The following is a 19,481-nucleotide window of genomic DNA, read 5'->3' as shown; positions in this document are numbered from 1 at the left end:
GTTGCAAAGAGTCGGATATGATTGAGCGACTTTCACTTTTTTTTTAATTAAAAAAATTATTTATTTAGTTTCTTTTTGGTTCTACTGAATCTTTGTTGCTGCACGGGCTTTTCTGTAATTGCAATGAGTGGGGGGCTACTCTCTAGCTGTGGTGCTCAAACATCTCATTGTAGTGGCTTTTCTTGTTGTTGAACACGGGCTCTAGGCTCGTGGGCTTCAGTAGTTGTGGCTGTAGAGCACAGGCCCCCTAGTTGTGTCACATGGACTTAGTTGCTCCACGGCACGTAGGATCTTCCTGGACCAGGGATTGAACCCATGTCTTATGCATTGGCAGGTGGATTCTTTACCACTGAGCCACCAGGGAAGCTGCCTCCACACATGACCTGTTAGCTCCAGAAGTTCTACAGCATCCCTGTGGAGTGGATGCTCATGTATGGAGATGGGCAAGGACCCAGTCAAGATCGCACATCACTGGGAACTGGCAGAGTTGGAATTCAAGTCCGAGGTCAGGCTGCACTCTCAGCCACCATGCCACCTGCCCGGTCCCAGGAGTAGGTTTCTGTGAGGACAGCTGATCAACAATGTTAGTGTGAGGCCCAGAGGTAGGACTTAGACTTGTGTCATAATCACACCTGGAAGGTATGAGTCTTCTTTTCCTGGTGTAAATAACATAGACCTTCTTTACTGATGGAAAAAACCAGATTTCAAAAGCTGGAAAATATGTACATATTTCTAAGACTGCTCAATACTTTCACCATTGTAGATTCCATCCTCACGCTGCCCTGAGGCTGCAGGGAAGTGCTGGCCCTGTATCATGTGTATCAGGTGAGAGTTGGGCTTGGGTGCAGTGTGCCTCAGCTTCAGAACAGGCCACTGCCCCTCCCCTTCTGTCTGCAACTTGGTCTCAGAGACTCTCTACTCCATGTAGGCTCACTGACCAGTCCGTGGGCTTCCTCTGTTAATTTTTAATTAAAATCCAGGGAGATTTAATGATGGAATGCTTGATCCGAACCTGACACTGTGCTAAACTCTGGTGGAGCTAAAGAAGAAGATCTAGTCCTTGTGTGTGAGAACACCATACTTTAGTTTCTGAGAGGAGATGCATATATGAAATGATTGAAGAGGTTAAAGTTGTATCCAGTAAAGGACTATGTTAGATTCCTATCACTGCTGTTACAGATTACCACCAATGTAGTGACAACTTTACTTTTTTTTACAGGTCTGGAGCTCAGAAGTGGGTGGTAGAGTTGCATTTCTTCTGGTGGCTCTAGGGGAAAATCTATTTCTTTGCCTTTTCCAGCATCTAGAGACTGCCTGCTCATGGCCCTTTCCTCCATTTTTAAAGCCAGCCACGTGGCCTCTTCCAACCTCCCTCTCTCCCTTTCACTCTGACCTCTGTTTTATTGTTACATCTCCATCTCTGATTCTGACCCTCCTGCTTCCTCTTATGAAGACCCTGTAGTTACATTGGGCCTACCCAGATAACCCCAGATAGTCTTCCCATCTCAAAAGCCTTAATTTAAGCAGGCTTGCAAAGTCCCTTTTGCCATGGAAGACAACATATTCATAGTTTCTGTGGACATGGACTTGGATGTCTTTGGGAAGCCATTATTCAGTCTACCACTTACTTGAAATGAATTAACAATGTGTAGGTCATTTCTCTGATAGGGTGAGCACAACATTGGTATTAAGTATGGTGTGATAAGGAGAACTGGAGGGTGCCCCTAAAGCAGGAGCCCATGTGGGATGGTGGGGAGAAGTCATCTCAGGGGAAGTAGTGAAGAGGCAATATGTACATAGTGGAGCTGTGGGGAGGGAAGCAGAGGTGCCATTGGCTATGGACTTGTCCAAGCTGAGGTAGAAACCACTGCTGCTACTGCTACTGCCAAGTCGCTTCAGTCATATCCGACTCTGTGCGACCCCAGAAACGGCAGCCCACCAGGCTTCCCCGTCCCTGGGATTCTCCAGGCAAGAACACTGGAGTGGGTTGCCATTTCCTTCTCCAATGCATGGAGTGAAAACTGAAAGTGAAGTCGCTCAGTCGTGTCCGACTCTAGCGACCCCATGGACTTCAGCCTACCAGGCTCCTCCATCCATGGGATTTTCCAGGCAAAAGTACTGGAGTGGGGTGCCATTGCCTTCTCCACAGGTTAGAATATGTAGGAAGAGCATAGATGGTTCCTGAATGAGGTGGAACCTGAGTGTCACATGGGAGGATTTATATTTGATCTGCAATGATGGAGGCTGTTTTAGCTGGCTAGCTACTGGAGACAATCTGCTGGGAGATAGCCTCCCTGAGTGTCCCCAGATGAAATGTCCAGAGGCCAGGGACATGGGAGAAGCTGGGCTTACCAGGGATCTGTCAGGTAGGTCAGAAAGCTTGCACTCTTTCTCACACTGCCATTTAAGAATTCCATCTTTGGGAATTCCTTGGTGGTCCAGTGATTAGGACTCTGTGCTTTCACTGCTGAGGGCCTGGGTTCAATCCCTGGTTGGGGAACTAAGATCCACAAGCCATGCAGTGTGGCCAAAAAAAAAAAAAAAAAAAGGAATTTCATTTTTGATAAGGGAGCCTAACTTCCCTAGACTTTCTTGTGTAAGGCACCCAGGGCTCCTGAAGTCTTAAAACCATTACACTTTTATCGTGGGCTGCAGAAACTTTGGTAAAGATTAATTAGGGCCATGTTTATCCTTACATGACACTTTTACATCTCCTAAAGCTTTATCAACACCAATATTCGTTACTTATTGATCCTTTTTTATTTTTCTTCTGGTCTATGGCTCCGTTCCAAGAAAGGATGGAGCTATAGTGGGGATCATGTGACAGCTTGTATTTAGGCATGCTCAGAATGGGCAAAGGTGACCCTTTTTGCAATGGTAGAGACCTTTCCTCTTAGATGCAAAATCTAGGGTATTTTGGAAATGTTGGGGATTAAAACTAAACGATTTCTGAGATCCTTTTCTTGAACCACTCCAGTAATGATAAAAGATATGTTTTGAAACTGTGATGTTCTCCTATTTCTCAGGCTTTTTGTGGAGGGAATGCCAGGAACACAGATGGTTTCCTTAATTTTGTTGTTGAATCAGGTCACCTGTAACCTGAGAGGCAGTCTTATTGTCATCTTTAGATCTGGTAGGATGGCCTGACAACTTTGCAAGGCAGATGGTTGGGCCAGGCGTGGCCAGAAGTGCCCTGTGTTCTCTGCCTTCCCCAGCTGTCCCCTTCTGGTGTGTATGAGTTCCCCCCAGCTGGTGCCTGGCCTGGACGTTCTTCTACTGAGTGTGTGATGGGCATCCACTGGATGAGGCCTCCCGTCGGTTCTTGCTCTGCTTTTCTTCTTTCAGTGCTGTTCAGAGCATCATTCAGAGTTGGAAAGCTACTTCCATCTGCTCCCCCATCTTTTCTCTAACATTTTCTTGGCCTCTCTGATAGTTTCTATGGTAGCATATTTTAATTGGAGGTTCACCATGGCAGTTACACCTTGGGATTTCTTTCTGTGCTATCATTTCAGGAGAAGGTCTTACTTATTGCTATGAAAACAGTGGGGATAATGTGAACAAATACCCTAGTGGAAGGAAGTCCTACATGATATATTTCACCATTTGGGCCTTCAATTTGTATTTTCGTTAAAGTAATGCTATGTTCAAAGTTGAAAGAGCCAACAATTGCAAAAAGTCTATAATGAAAAAATCCAGTAATCCTCACCTTCTCTCTACCACCCTCAACTCTTATAGCTGTTTCTCTTGATATTTACCTTCATGTATCTAAATAACATTCTTATATTGCTCTTTCAGGAATTTCCAGACTTCCCCCTATGTTGGAGGAATATTTAAGACCCTTAGGCAGCCCTGTGCCCACTGCATTTAGCTTTTGGAAATACCTCTTTGGGAAGTGTTTTCTGGCCTTGTGTTTGTCAGATTCATCCCAAGTAAGCAAGCAGTAAGGCAGGATTCCTATTCTTAGTTGGGTCATTTGACTCCATTCTCAGTGATTTATACCAGAACAGTCCTTGAATTCCAAGCATGCTAATAATAACTGAAAAAGCCACTCTTCCTGAGTGGAAAAACCCAGTACAGTAAGTAAGGGTGACTTGAAGCATCACATTACACTTACAAGAAGAAACCAGGGGAGTTTATTGCTGTAGTCTTCCTAAAGGGTTCAGATTGTCTTCAACTGAAGTGGAAATTGAAGCTGTGAATCAGTCTAGGACTTCTTATGAGTCTGTGGCAGGTAGTATAGTCTTATCTGCTCTTTTGTAGAAAATACCCAAAGGGCTGGGCATTTATTAACAGTTCAGCTTTCTGAACTGGAAGCTAATGCCCTCTCTCACCTCACTCCCATAATACTTAATCTAGCTGTAATTAGCTGACCCAGGAAGATAGGAAAGACATGCCAAGGCCAAGAGCACTTCAGAACTGAGCACTTCATCTGCCAAGGCATGTAGTCAGGTTTTCTTCTCCACCCCTTCCCCGCAATGACTCTTACAGTATACTGGGGCCACAGGGTTCAGGTGGCTCAGAAAGTCCTGGGACATTGATAAGATCAGACAGGTTCTTGGAAAATTCCAGTTGTCAAGGTTTCCTGTAGAGCACTAGGTGGTAGTTAAGGTATAGAAAAAAAACAAGGACAGAAAGGTTTTATGAGAGGAAACTTGAGCAATTCCATTAGAACAGGTTAAATCACCCAACTATAGTCTCTTTTAACAACTTTTAAAAGGTGAAGTAAAACCATGAGATTGTAGTGAACAGAACTGAGAAAATAGACCAATGACGAACCAGAACAGGCTTTTCATAAAAATCACGTGTTTCTGCATTTCTGTGAATTAATCCTAAAGATAAATCTGAAATTATTTGTTCTGAGTTCATTCAGTCCTCCGTGCATCCATTCAGTGCACACCAGCTGCCAGCTCCATGTGTGCTAGGGACTGGGAATGCAATGGTAAAAGCGAAAAGCAGCCCAGCTCTTAGAGATTCACAGTCTAGCACACAAAGCACTCTTCACACAAACTGAAGGGGACACGGTGACAGGGAACATGTTGCTAGAGGACCCCAACTAGGCTGTGATGCCTGGGAGGATCAGCTCCCGGGAAGCTCATATTGAACTAAGACCTTAAAGTTAAGGATGGATTAATTTAGGAAAAGAAAGTAGGAGAGTGAGAGATGTTCAAAGTCCTCCTGGTGGCAGGAAAGAAGATGCACTTGAACTGAAGGAGGGCTTGGTGACCAGCTCAGGGTGGGAGGGTAAAGTCATGGGAAGTGAGGCTGAAGGGCTCGGCTGGGCCAGTACCACGTAGTCAAGGATTTCAAGCAGGAGAAATCCCATGACCACTCTGCCTGCAGTGTGTAGGGTAGCGGGGGGTGTGTAAATGTGGCGTGTGGCTAGTTGGTGAGCTCTGGCCACAGCCTGGGTGAAAGGCTATGGTAATGGGTGTAGTAGGAACTATAGATGGATGCAGGAAGTCTGGAGTGGCTAAGTGGATAGGACTCGACACGTTGGGTGTGAGGGATGAAGGAGAGGGAGATCCAGGGTGATGCTTAGGTTTCTGAGCTATGGGATATGCTAGAATAGATGATATATATTTTTAATAAAAGGAATCCTTCTAGAAGACTTCCCTGGAAGTCTAGTGGTTAAACACTCTGTGCTTCCACTACAGGAGACACGGGTTTGATTCCTGGTCGGGGATCTAAGATCCTGCATGCTGCAGCATGGGCCAAAAAAAAAGAAATCCTTCTAAAGATTTTCTGCAGATAAGTACAGTCGGCCCTCCATGTCCATGGGTTCGGCATCTGCAGATACCAATAGTTGACTGTATTAATGCCATTTGCTTTTAGAAAATCTTTAGGAAATGGAGTGGGCAGCAGGAGAGGGTTATTATTATGAGGGACATGAAGACCAACGTGGAAGGTCCCAGAAGGCCAGAACTTGAAGTGTGAACATTGACCAAAACTGAGTTTGAATAATGACAGGAGGGAGGTCATGAAGATGCTCCCAATAAATTTTGTACCTGTGATTTGAATGAAAGATGAGAAGCAGAGACGAAAAGGCAGCATACTGTGAGGAGTGTATAAAAGCATAACCGTGTTTGTATAGGAAAATTGGAAGAAATGATCGAATTTTATTTTTTAGGGAACATCCTTACTCGGTGAGCATCCCCTAAAAGTAAAGCTTGAAATTTGGAAAATAATGTATTTGCAAGATCCAAAACTGGGCTTGTTTTGTTTTCTAAGGTGATTGATATGCCGGAGCACAACCCTGGCAATTTGGGAGGAACGATGAGGCTGGGAATAAGAAGAACTGTTTTCAAAACTGAAAATTCAATATTAAGTAAGTTTCATTATTTGTTTTCTAACTCGGCAGGCATCATTTGCACGGCTGTGCCGGGCCACAGCCCTCCTGGAGCTCTCCCGTTCCACCCCCTCACCCCTTCCCTGCCTCTGGCCTCCCGGCTTCTGCGTCCCCATCCCTCTCCCTGGAAGGGTGGGTAGAGCACACGTGCCCGCCCCTTCTATTTCCTCTCCCCCACACCCTGGCCAGTGGGCTGCTTGTGTTTTACCCACGCTCCTGGAGATGACCCTGCACCGGGGCGGTCCTGATTCCAGCTCAGTTCTGGTGAATCCACTGTTCTCTCCACTGCATGGAAACGGGCTCCCTGTTTAACTGTTTCATGTCTGACTGCTTTGAGCCACTAATTTCCAAACTTCTTGAGAAGGGGCAGTTATGTCTCAGAAGTCTGTTTCTCTGTTCCCTGAGTGGCTCCAGCATGGGACGAGGAAAATATGATGTGCCTCAGCATCTGATAGTTGCTGATCTTCTATTCCCGATAAGGTTATTCAAATTTCTGTGGAACTTTTCCCTGTAAATTAAAATGATTTGAGAATAACTTGATGTAACCCCAAGCTCTTGATTCAACTTGATAAATGTATCTCAGTGTCTACTCTGTACCATGTGCGCCGCGCTCGATTATGGAGAATCGAGTGGTGGCCAGGACAGACCACCCCTGCTCGCCTTCCCCCCACACCCCCCCACCACCCCTGGGCCAGATGCCGAGGCAGGAACCCAGATATCTCGGGCATCCAGCATTGTTCCTGTGAAGTTATAAGAAAACCTTAGAAAAATGCCTTCTTCACCCGAAGCGTTATAAGACTAGAAATATGAGTTTCTCCTTTAAGGCTGATAAACAACTTCTAAGAAATATAAATCTTCCTAGCAAGAAAGAAATTTTAAAAAGGACAAGTTTCAAAGTGTACACATTTCCCTTCTCTCTCTGGATGAGAAGCCAGTGTTGTAAGAAATTTTTCTCTTCGTAGGTATTAGCAGCGATTCTTTGGCTTTCGGATGTTTCCAGATACTCTGAAACTTTGTTCAAATAGTGGTCTAAGAGGCAAAGATGGTTAGTGGGAAATTTCATCTTTTAAAATTGTATCTGCTGTAAAAGATCAGTTATAATTGTACTAAGATTTTTAAAAAGAGCATTGTGTTCAGTATACTTAAAATTTTTAGCTGTCTTGATGGAAATAAGACTGATTTAGGATTTGTTTTTCTTTACAGTAGACATAAAAATAGCATTGACGATTTTTATGAATCTTAAACACATCACCAAAACTTGTTGCTTAATTAACATCTTTTGCCTGCCTTGAAAAAATTTTATTTCTTCCTTTTCTAGTTGCTTTAGGTGTAGAGTTAGGTTATTTATTTGACTTTTTTCTTGTTTCTTGAGGTGTGCCTGTATTGCTATGAACTTTCCCCTTAGGACTGCTTTTACCGTGTCCCACAGGTTTTGGGTTGTTGTGTTTTCATTTTCATTCGTTTCTACGCAAATTTTGATTTCTTTTTTGATTTCTTCTGTGATTTGTTGGTTATTCAGCAGCGTGTTGTTCAGCCTCCATATGTTGGATTTTTTAATAGTTTTTCTCCTGTAATTGAGATCTAATTTTACTGCATTGTGGTCAGAAAAGATGCTTGGAATGATTTCTATTTTTTTGAATTTACCAAGGCTAGCTTTATGGCCCAGGATGTGATCTATCCTGGAGAAGGTTCCATGTGCGCTTGAGAAGAAGGTGAAATTCATTGTTTTGGGATGAAATGTCCTATAGATATCAATGAGGTCTAACTGGTCTATTGTATCGTTTAAAGTTTGTGTTTCCTTGTTAATTTTCTGTTTAGTTGATCTATCCATAGGTGTGAGTGGGGTATTAAAGTCTCCCACTATTATTGTGTTATTGTTAATTTCTTCTTTCATACTTGTTAGCATTTGTCTTACATACTGCGGTGCTCCCGTGTTGGGTGCATATATATTTATAATTGTTATATCTTCTTCTTGGATTGATCCTTTGATCATTATGTAGTGACCATCTTTGTCTCTTTTCACAGTCTTTGTTTTAAAGTCTATTTTATCTGATATGAGTATTGCTACTCCTGCTTTCTTTTGGTCCCTATTCGCATGGAAAATCTTTTTCCAGCCCTTCACTTTCAGTCTGTATGTGTCCCCTGTTTTGAGGTGGGTCTCTTGTAGACAACATATGCAGGGGTCTTGTTTTTGTATCCATTCAGCCAGTCTTTGTCTTTTGGTTGGGGCATTCAACCCATTTACGTTTAAGGTAATTACTGATAAGTATGACCCCGTTGCCATTTACTTTATTGTTTTGGGTTCGAATTTATACACCATTTTTGTGTTTCCTGTCTAGAGAATATCCTTTAGTATTTGTTGGAGAGCTGGTTTGGTGGTGCAGAATTCTAGAAGGAAAGAAATCTTAAAAATTAGAGCAGAAATAAATGCAAAAGAAACAAAAGAGACCATAGCAAAAATCAACAAAACCAAAAGCTGGTTCTTTGAAAGGATAAATAAATAAAATTGACAAACCATTAGCCAGACTCATCAAGAAACAAAGGGAGAAAAATCAAATCAATAAAATTAGAAATGAAAATGGAGAGATCACAACAGACAACACAGAAATACAAAGGATCATAAGAGACTACTATCAACAATTATATGCCAATAAAATGGACAACGAGGAAGAAATGGACAAATTCTTAGAAAAGTACAACTTTCCAAAACTCGATCAGGAAGAAATAGAAAATCTTAACAGACCCATCACAAGCACGGAAATTGAAACTGTAATAAAAAATCTTCCAGCAAACAAAAGCCCAGGTCCAGACGGCTTCACAGCTGAATTCTACCAAAAATTTAGAGAAGAGCTAACACCTATCCTGCTCAAACTCTTCCAGAAAATTGCAGAGGATGGTAAACTTCCAAACTCATTCTATGAGGCCACCATCACCCTAATACCAAAACCTGACAAAGATCCCACAAAAAAAGAAAACTACAGGCCAATATCACTGATGAACATAGATGCAAAAATCCTTAACAAAATTCTAGCAATCAGAATCCAACAACACATTAAAAAGATCATACACCATGACCAAGTGGGCTTTATCCCAGGGATGCAAGGATTCTTCAATATCCGCAAATCAATCAATGTAATACACCACATTAACAAATTGAAAAATAAAAACCATATGATTATCTCAATAGATGCAGAGAAAGCCTTTGACAAAATTCAACATCCATTTATGATAAAAACTCTCCAGAAAGCAGGAATAGAAGGAACATACCTCAACATAATCAAAGCTATATATGACAAACCCACAGCAAACATTATCCTCAATGGTGAAAAATTGAAAGCATTTCCTCTAAAGTCAGGAACAAGACAAGGGTGCCCACTTTCACCATTACTATTCAACATAGTTTTGGAAGTTTTGGCCACAGCAATCAGAGCAGAAAAAGAAATAAAAGGAATCCAAATTGGAAAAGAAGAAGTAAAGCTCTCACTGTTTGCAGATGACATGATCCTCTACATAGAAAACCCTAAAGACTCCACCAGAAAATTACTAGAACTAATCAATGACTATAGTAAAGTTGCAGGATATAAAATCAACACACAGAAATCCCTTGCATTCCTATACACTAATAATGAGAAAACAGAAAGAGAAATTAAGGAAACAATTCCATTCACCATTGCAACGGAAAGAATAAAATACTTAGGAATATATCTACCTAAAGAAACTAAAGACCTATATATAGAAAACTATAAAACACTAGTGAAAGAAATCAAAGAGGACACTAACAGATGGAGAAATATACCATGTTCATGGATTGGAAGAATCAATGTAGTGAAAATGAGTATACTACCCAAAGCAATCTATAGATTCAATGCAATCCCTATCAAGCTACCAACAGCATTCTTCACAGAGCTAGAACAAATAATTTCACAATTTGTATGGAAAAACAAAAAACCTCGAATAGCCAAAGCGATCTTGAGAAAGAAGAATGGAACGGGAGGAATCCACCTACCTGACTTCAGGCTCTACTACAAAGCCACAGTTATCAAGACAGTATGGTACTGGCACAAAGACAGAAATATAGATCAATGGAACAAAATAGAAAGCCCAGAGATAAATCCACGCACATATGGACACCTTATCTTCGACAAAGGAGGCAAGAATATACAATGGATTAAAGACAATCTCTTTAACAAGTGGTGCTGGGAACTCTGGTCAACCACTTGCAAAAGAATGAAACTAGAACACTTTCTAACACCATACACAAAAATAAACTCAAAATGGATTAAAGATCTAAACGTAAGACCAGAAACTATAAAACTCCTAGAGGAGAACATAGGCAAAACACTCTCTGACATACATCACAGCAGGATCCTCTATGACCCACCTCCCAGAATATTGGAAATAAAAGCAAAAATAAACAAATGGGACCTAATTAACCTTAAAAGCTTCTGCACATCAAAGGAAACTATTAGCAAGGTGAAAAGACAGCCTTCAGAATGGGAGAAGATAATAGCAAATGAAGCAACTGACAAACAACTAATCTCGAGAATATACAAGCAACTCCTACAGCTCAACTCCAGAAAAATAAATGACCCAATCAAAAAATGGGCCAAAGAACTAAATAGACATTTCTCCAAAGAAGACATACAGATGGCTAACAAACACATGAAAAGATGCTCAACATCACTCATTATCAGAGAAATGCAAATCAAAACCACTATGAGGTACCATTTCACACCAGTCAGAATGGCTGCAATCCAAAAGTCTACAAGTAATAAATGCTGGAGAGGGTGTGGAGAAAAGGGAACCCTCTTACACTGTTGGTGGGAATGCAAACTAGTACAGCCACTATGGAGAACAGTGTGGAGATTCCTTAAAAAACTGGAAATAGACATGCCTTATGATCCAGCAATCCCACTGCTGGGCATACACACTGAGAAAACCAGAAGGGAAAGAGACACGTGTACCCCAATGTTCATCGCAGCACTGTTTATAATAGCCAGGACATGGAAGCAACCTAGATGTCCATCAGCAGATGAATGGATAAGAAAGCTGTGGTACATATACACAATGGAGTATTATTCAGCCATTAAAAAGAATACATTTGAATCAGTTCTAATGAGGTGGATGAAACTGGAGCCTATTATACAGAGTGAAGTAAGCCAGAAAGAAAAACACCAATACAGTATACTAACGCATATATATGGAATTTAGAAAGATGGTAACAATAACCCTATGTACGAGACAGCAAAAGAGACACCGATGTATAGAACAGTCTTATGGACTCTGTGGGAGAGGGAGAGGGTGGGAAGATTTGGGAGAATGGCATTGAAACATGTAAAATATCATGTATGAAATGAGTTGCCAGTCCAGGTTCGATGCACGATACTGGATGCTTGGGGCTGGTGCACAGGGACGACCCAGAGGGATGGAATGGGGAGGGAGGAGGGAGGAGGGTTCAGGATGGGGAACACATGTAAACCTGTGGCGGATTCATTTTGATATTTGGCAAATCTAATACAGTTATGTAAAGTTTAAAAATAAAAAAAAAAAAAAAAAAAAAAAAAGAAAAAATTTTAAAGAGCTTTATTAAGATATAATTTACATACCATACAGTTCATCTTTTAAAAGTGTACAATTCACTGTTTTTGTTTTTTTTTAATTGTATTCACAGAGTTAGGTAACCATCATTGCAGTCAAGTTTTGACCATTTTTATCACCTCAAAAAGAAACTTTGTTCCCTTTAGCTATCCCCACCCTTCCCCCTCTGGCCCTAAGCCTATTATGTTAGTCTATTAACGATCTCTATAGATTTGCCTGTTCTGGATATTCCATATAAATGGAACGGGATTTCCTGACTTCTTTCATTTAGCATAATGTTGTAAGATACATGTACACTGCAGCATGTGTCAGTACTCCATTCATTTTTAGGGGTGAATAATAGTCTGTTGTATGGATAGACCACATTTTGTTTATCCAGTCATCTGTTGATGGACATTTGGTTTGCTTTCAGGCCTGCCTTAAATTTAAATTATGTTTCATAGTTTGCAAAAGGCATGTGAGTATATGAACTTGTGGTCTCCAGGAGACATACCGTTTTGCCTTCCCACCTGTGTGAGGTTTTCCACAGGTCTCCAGAAAGGTTGTGTTGGAGATATGACCATGGCTCTGTTGATTGTCATAAAAATATAAAAATAAATATCACCATAGTGTTTTTTTCCCCTATTGGCATTTTCTTTTGTAGGGGTTGTTTTTTTTAAACCAAGCTGGCATATTTCTTTTGAAGGACTTTTTTCCCCTCTGCTGCTGCTAAGTCACTTCAGTCGTGGCCGACTCTGTGCGACCCCATAGATGGCAGCCCACCAGGGTCCCCCGTCCCTGGGATTCTCCAGGCAAGAGCACTGGAGTGGGTTGCCATTTCCTTCTCCAATGCATGAAAGTGAAAAGTGAAAGTGAAAGTAAAGTCGTGTCCAACTCTTCGTGACCCCATCCATGGACTGCAGCCTCCCAGGCTCCTCCGTCCCTGGGATTCTCCAGGCAAGAGTCCTGGAGTGGGGTGCCATTGCCTTCTCCTTTTCCCCTCTAGTCAGCTCATTTATTTGTAGGCTTTTGTTTTCCCTAATTAACACATTTCTGTAAGAATGGTATGAACAGGACTTCCTTGGTGGCTCAATAGTGAAGAATTCACCTGCCAATGCAGGGGACACGAGTTGGATCCCTGGTCTGGGAAGATCCTGCATGCTGTGGAGCAGCTAGGCCCGTGTGTCACAACTTCTGAGCCTGTGCTCTAGAGCCTGGGAGCTGCAACTGCTGAGCCCACGTGCCACAACTACTGAAGCCCACACCCCTAGAGCTTGTGCTCTGTAACAAGAGAAGTCACCTCAATGAGAAGCCCATGCACCACAACTAGAGGGTAGCCCCCCTCACTGCAACCAGAGAAAAGCCCATGTAGCAACAAAGACCCAGCACAGCCAAAAATAAATAAGATAAAAAGAGTACATTTGCCTATATTGCCTATGAGAATAATTTATAGTTTTGATGGAAAGCATTTTGATGCCAATCATTCATTTTTAAAATAAATACATTTATTTAGTTTTGGCTGTGCTACATGGTTTGTGGGACCTTAATTCCCTGACCAGGTATTGAATCTGGGCTCCTAGCAGTGGAAGCTCAGACTCCTAACCACCGCACCACCAGGGAATTCCTGATGCTATTCATTCTTTATTTAAATTTGATTTATAGGCCAGTGATTGAAATGCTGTGGATTTAAAAAAAAAAAAAAAGAAATGCTGTGGATTAAATGGAAAAACAGAAAGGTAAAGTTTTTTTTAGTAAAAGAAGTAGGATTTCTTTTAGTCCTACTTAGGACATCTAAAAGAAGAAGTATTTGAAGTAAGACCGAAGCCTAACAATATTGATAGACTGGATCAGCTGGATTCCTAATCCAGGGATGGTTGGGTTATTAAGGTGATTCTAATTTTTATTTTTAAAAAATTTATTTTTCTGTTTGTTTATTTATTTACTTTTGGTTGCACTAGGTCTTCTTTCATTGCTACACTCGGGCTTTCTCTAGTTGCAGCGAGCTGGAGCTAACTCTTAGTTGTGGTCCACAGGCTTCTCATTGCGATGGCTTCTCTTGTTGTGGAGCAAGGCTCCAGATGCACAGGTTTCGGTAGTTGCAGCTCCCAGGCTCATAGTTGTGGCTCACGGGCTTAGTTACTCCAAGACATGTGGAATCTTCCTGGACCAGAGATTGAACCTCTGTCCCCTCCATTGACAGGCAGATTCTTATCCACTGTGCCACCAGGGAAGTCTAATAATTCTCATTTTTATATTCATCAAGACCAATTCCTTGTTCTTACTTAGTCACATGTTAGTTCCTTAAGCGTTGTGGAAACTGTGAACTTGATTTTTCTTTTTTTAAACCATTTTATTGAGGTATGATTGACATACAAAAGAGCTGTACATATTTTATGTATGCACTTAATGAGTTGAACTTGAGTTTTCTAAAGTAGAGGTTATAGGAGTGAATTGATTTGGACAAATGTACTACTAATCATCATTTACTCTGTTTATAAGAAATGTGTTCCCAGAGGATCACTCCTACCTGTATTCTGTATATATGTGTTATCTTTGTCTGCAAAGGCTTTTTCTTATTAAGGGACTAATGACAGTGTGTAGGGAATTGCCCATTGCTGGTTCAAGGGTTTTTAGAAATAAGAGTTCCTGGAAATCTATCCTGAAGTCTCTACTTAAACATGGGAAGAGTGATACCAGCCTGCAGTCTATTACCTAGATGGTCTAAAGCAAGGGTTGTTAAACTTTTTCTGTAAAGGGCCAGATAGTAAATATTTTCAATTTGGAGCCATGTGGTCTTTGATGCAACTACTCAACTCTGTTGTACTGTGAAACCAGCCATAGTCAAATATGCAAATGAATGAGCTTGGCTGTATTCCAATGAACCTTTATTTATGGGACCTGATATGTGAATTTCATGTAATTTTCATGCATTATGAAATATTATTTTTCTTTTGGCTTTTTTCAACCATTTGCAAATGTAAAACCCATTCTTAGTTCAAGGGCTGAACAAAGTCAGGGGATTCCTGTTCTGCCTTGGGGTTTGCCATGGCTTACAGAAACCTGATCTAAACAAAAGAAGCACAGGCTAACTGAAGCGGGAGGCCTAGGCCTCAAGGCTGCTACCCTCCTCAGGAGCATTCAAGGATAGCTCCCTGCTTGTCTGCTTGCCTGCCTACATATCCTATTTAGTGACAGAATAAGTCCAAGAGGGCTTTCCGAAGCCATTCGGTCCAGTCTTTGTATTGATCACCTGAGGAAGTGGAGGGCCCAGAGGTGAAGCATCTCACTGTGGGTGGGTGGGGTGGAAGGCCCCGACCGCTCTTCTCATACCGTTTCTAGTCTTCTACTGGAACACACGGCCCTGGCTCTACAACCCACCATTATGATCACTCTCCAAAAATGTAACTCTTTAAATACGTATTTCAGGATTGTTACACTTGTCAGACACTTTAGATCTGTATATTTTATTTAAACATTTTAGATCTGTATATTATATTTTAACTGAGGTGTAAATTACACTTCACTTAAAAAAACCACACATATTTTATCTGGGAATGTCAATGGTAGGACTTGTCTGCTTATAGTGAAACATTACTTGGTTGATTAACTCATTAGATGACTTTTGAAAAGTAGGAGGATACAGTGCAGAGCAGTTAAGTGTTAAGTGGGGTGCTTTGAAGAGTGAGAAATGTAGAATGAGGTGTGGCTAGAGAGGGGTCAGGCTCAGGTAAGAGGAGAGCCGGGGAAAGCACTCTCTGATATGAGAAGGTTTTAAGATTTCAGAAATAAACTTTATCATTTTGCTTGTGACTCTTAATTGAGTGTGAGAGCTGGGGACATAGTAAAGTACAAAGCAATTCAGATAGTGTTCAGAGCTCTTTCAGAGGACAGCTGACAACTTGTTGGACAGTGTCTCCAAAATATTATAGGCCCCTGGCTTAATTTTTTTGGTCAGGTCCCAGACCTGTTGCTAAGACATCCAGGAAAGGAAGCCTGTTTTGTCTATGTCAAGTGTGGTCTTTAAACCAAACTGCCACCCAGCAGAAAGAAAGAGTGGAGTCGCTCAGTCGTGTCTGACTCTTTGCGATCCCATGGACTCTAGCCTACCGGGCTTCTCTGTCCATGGGATTTTCCAGGCAATAGTACTGGAGTGGACTGCCATTTCCTTCTCCAGGGGATCTTCCCGACCCAGGGATCAAACCTGGGTCTCCCTCATTGTAGACAGACACTTAACCTTCTGAGCCACCATGGCGGAAGCCACCCAGCAGAAGGTACTCATCATTTTGACCATTCACATAGGATGTTTAAATACTGCACAATCTGGTGTGGGTGTGCAATGCTAGGGGTAAACCCAATTTAAAGCAGTCCCAAATGGTGTATGCAGTCCATGTAACTCTGCCCTCCAAGAGAGTACCCTGGCCTTTAGAATCAGGAATGCACAAGGCTGGAAGCAGGGAGGGTGCTGAGAAGGCTCTCTGGAGGCAGAGGAGGGAGAGAGCCAGCTCTTGAGCACTGTGTGTGTGGGGCTGTGGAGTTGTTAAAATCGAGTGGATGCTATTTTGCCCTCCAGAGGTGTCCAGTCCAGTGGTGGACACAGCACGACATAATGGAAGGAATTAGGAGCAGTGCAGTGCCTGCAACTGGAGACCAGATCCTGGTGGTTTCCCAGCAGAATTCTAACATGACCCTCATCCTCAGGACAGACAACACGGAGATGATGCTGGCAGACGTCAGCGGGCAGAGGAGACTGGGGAGATCCCCTCAGAGTGACCCTAGCTGCTAGCCAGTGCAGCAGAGTCTAGGCTGAGGAGGCCAGGGAAGCTGTCTGGACGCAGCAGGTGGAAACTGAATAGTTTGGGAAAAGATGTAATTCCTTCTGAGGACCTTGTCTGTATTTCCTCATAATAAGGAGGACGACTTCACTGAAAGGCTTACTTCTGCTTTACTGTAAGAGAAAGAGATTTTTGTTTTGAGAGAACATAGGCAAGAGGCCAGTTAGGAAGGTATTGAGTGAGTCCCTGTACTAAAGTGAAAGTGAAAGTGAAGTTGCTCAGTCGTGTCCGACTCTTTGTGACCCCATGGACAGTAGCTTGCACCAGGCTCCTCCGTCCATGGGATTTTCTGGGCAGGAGTACTGGAGTGGGTTGCCATTTCCTAAGGATCTGGGTAAAATTCATGGCATTGGAAATGCAGAGAGGTTCAATCTCAAATTGGAAAGAATTGAAAGAGATGGGGGTAAGGGGAAGACATTTTCAGGCCAGAATAACTGCTTTAGCTTTCTTATCTCTTATCCCAGTGTTGATAGAGAAAAACAGCTTCCAGTTCATGGTGTGATTAGATTGTTAGGAAGTTTGAGAAAAAACCATGCCACACAAAAAATCTTGGCTGGGTTAATGAAGTGATTTAAAAAACAGTTTGAAAGAAGTTACCAGGGATTTAGGGACCCGGAAAGGCTGTGCCGGGGTAACATATTGTACTGAGACAGGAGTTTGAAAGGAGCATGGTGGGCTTTGGAAGAGGGGTGGGCCAGCCTCTCTGCCACCCCATGGATAGCACACACGAGGAGTCCCTTTTCTCTCTGGCTGCTTCTTGCCGATTGCTGGGGCTTTCCCAGCGAAGTGTGTTTGTGGATAGAGGGGTTCACAGGGCTGGGACATAGCTCTGTTAATGTAAGGGATGAAAGCATTTATGTCTCACTTACTGGCCCAGCTCTTTCCTGAGCACTTTACCCATGGGAACTCCGGGAGTGGTTACAGCCCAGCCCCTGGAGCACACGACTCCATCAGAGCCCCCTCCAGCCCCAGCTCTCAGTCACTGGCTGTGGCTGCTTACCCTCAGTTCTACATGTAGAAAATTGACATCAGAAGAGCTGCTGCCTCGTGGGGGGCCTTGTGAGGGCTAACTCAGTTATGTCTGTGGGTCCTTAGAAGAGCGCCTGGCACAGGAAACACTATTCAAGTGTGGTGTTAGGATCGCGAATGGGGAGAGATTATTGTATTGACCTATGATTCTCTCAGAGCTCAGGGTAAACTTCAGCGAGTGGCTTGCGTTAAGAATGGACTCCCACGGGGACGGTGGGAGGGAAGGAGAGGCCAGCCGAGGAGTTGTGGGTAGGCAGCCCCTTCATCTTGCGGGTTCTCTCCAGCCCCCCTGTTCTGGTTTCCTGGCTCCCAACCTGCTATTATGGTCTAGCAGAAGAATGCAGAAAATCTAAGAAAGAGTTTTGAAAATATTAAACTAGAAAATGTGCATTTTCATAATAGAAAACTGAGATAAAAGCAGATAATGAAAAATAAAATTAGATGTTTTCTAAAAATTAAAGGGCTGATTTGCTAAAATCCAAAAGTGAAAAATGGAGAAGGAGAAAGATAGCAGCTGGCCCAGACTGTGCACTTTCTAAGCACTAGTCACTGGGACATGATGGGCATCTTTTTCAGTTATCCCTCTCGATACCCCTGGGATCCAGCCGCATTCTGCACAAGAGAACAGCATGGCACCACGGTGAAGTCACATGTTAGAAAGTGACTGAGCTGATTTAAGAACCTGAACTCTTGACCACCTCACTTTGCCAAATGGATAGACCTTAATCAAAGAGGGGATGGGAACCCCTGAACAGCTCCCAGAGCTGAGCCTCCTCATGTCCATTGCCCTGAAATGGGCTTCCTCAGGTTTCATGGGGAGCATCTTATGGAGGAGAACTGGAGGTTCAAGGAGTGAAGAACCCACCCCTGGCTTCTGAAAGCCGATAGAAACCAGGTGGTTGGCTTGAGAGGGACTCTGAATCAACCTTGGATTGAGCAGCTGGGCCAGTAGGTCCAGGTAGGGAATGTGAATGAGTCACACGGCCAAATGTAGGAAATGCCATGGCTTAAGCTCAACAATCATGGCAACCCACTCCAGCACTCTTGCCTGGAAAATCCCATGGATGGAGGAGCCTGGTAGGCTGCAGTCCATGGGGTCGCTAAGAGTCGGACACCACTGAGTGACTTCACTTTCACTTTTCACTTTCATGCATTGGAGGAGGAAATGGCAACCCACTCCAGTGTTCTTGCCTGGAGAATCCCAGGGATGGCGGGGCCTGGTGGGCTGCCGTCTATGGGGTCACACAGAGTCGGCCACGACTGAAGCGATTTAGCAGCAGCAGCAGCAAGCTCAACAATCAGTGGCTGTTACAGTGGGCCTCAGAGTAGGAGAGGCCATAGGGAGTGGTCAGGCCTGGGACAAGTTGACAAGCACTTGACCCATCAAAAGAGTAACTGCTACAGCTGATAGTCACATGAAGAGCTGTGGATTCACTGTTGCCAGCCTTCTAAATTTTTAAGAGAATCTGGAAATCCAGAGTTTTATGAGAAATCTTCCTGATTTTTAAATGTTGGCAACTTATTTAAAAAATAAAAACACTATGTGTTTGCCAATACTGTGCAAGCCAAATATACCAAAAATCTGCACTCTGGGCAGCCTCTTGGGGTCTCTGAATTAGACAAACAGTGGCAAATTCTTGCATAGACATAGAGAGCTCTAGCTCCTATAATGTCTAATTAGTACAGGACAAGGTTCT

The 19,481-nt window shown here is 42.7% G+C and overlaps 1 protein-coding gene across 5 annotated transcripts in view; it reads left to right on the top strand.

Annotated features, from left to right (window-relative positions):
- CTPS2 (CTP synthase 2) overlaps positions 1 to 19,481 on the top strand; it is a 114,804-nt gene that overhangs the window by 62,971 nt on the left and 32,352 nt on the right. For all 5 annotated transcript variants that reach the window (XM_055563096.1, XM_055563097.1, XM_055563100.1 and 2 more), the window contains one exon: positions 6,229 to 6,325. In XM_055563096.1, coding sequence (XP_055419071.1) covers positions 6,229 to 6,325 — 97 coding nt within the window. The remainder of the gene's footprint in view (positions 1 to 6,228; positions 6,326 to 19,481) is intronic.

This window comes from Bubalus kerabau, chromosome X (assembly GCF_029407905.1).
Source record: "Bubalus kerabau isolate K-KA32 ecotype Philippines breed swamp buffalo chromosome X, PCC_UOA_SB_1v2, whole genome shotgun sequence".
Taxonomy (NCBI): domain Eukaryota; kingdom Metazoa; phylum Chordata; class Mammalia; order Artiodactyla; family Bovidae; genus Bubalus; species Bubalus kerabau.
The sequence above is the reverse complement of the archived record's forward strand: the minus strand, read 5'-3'. Positions and strand labels throughout refer to the sequence as shown.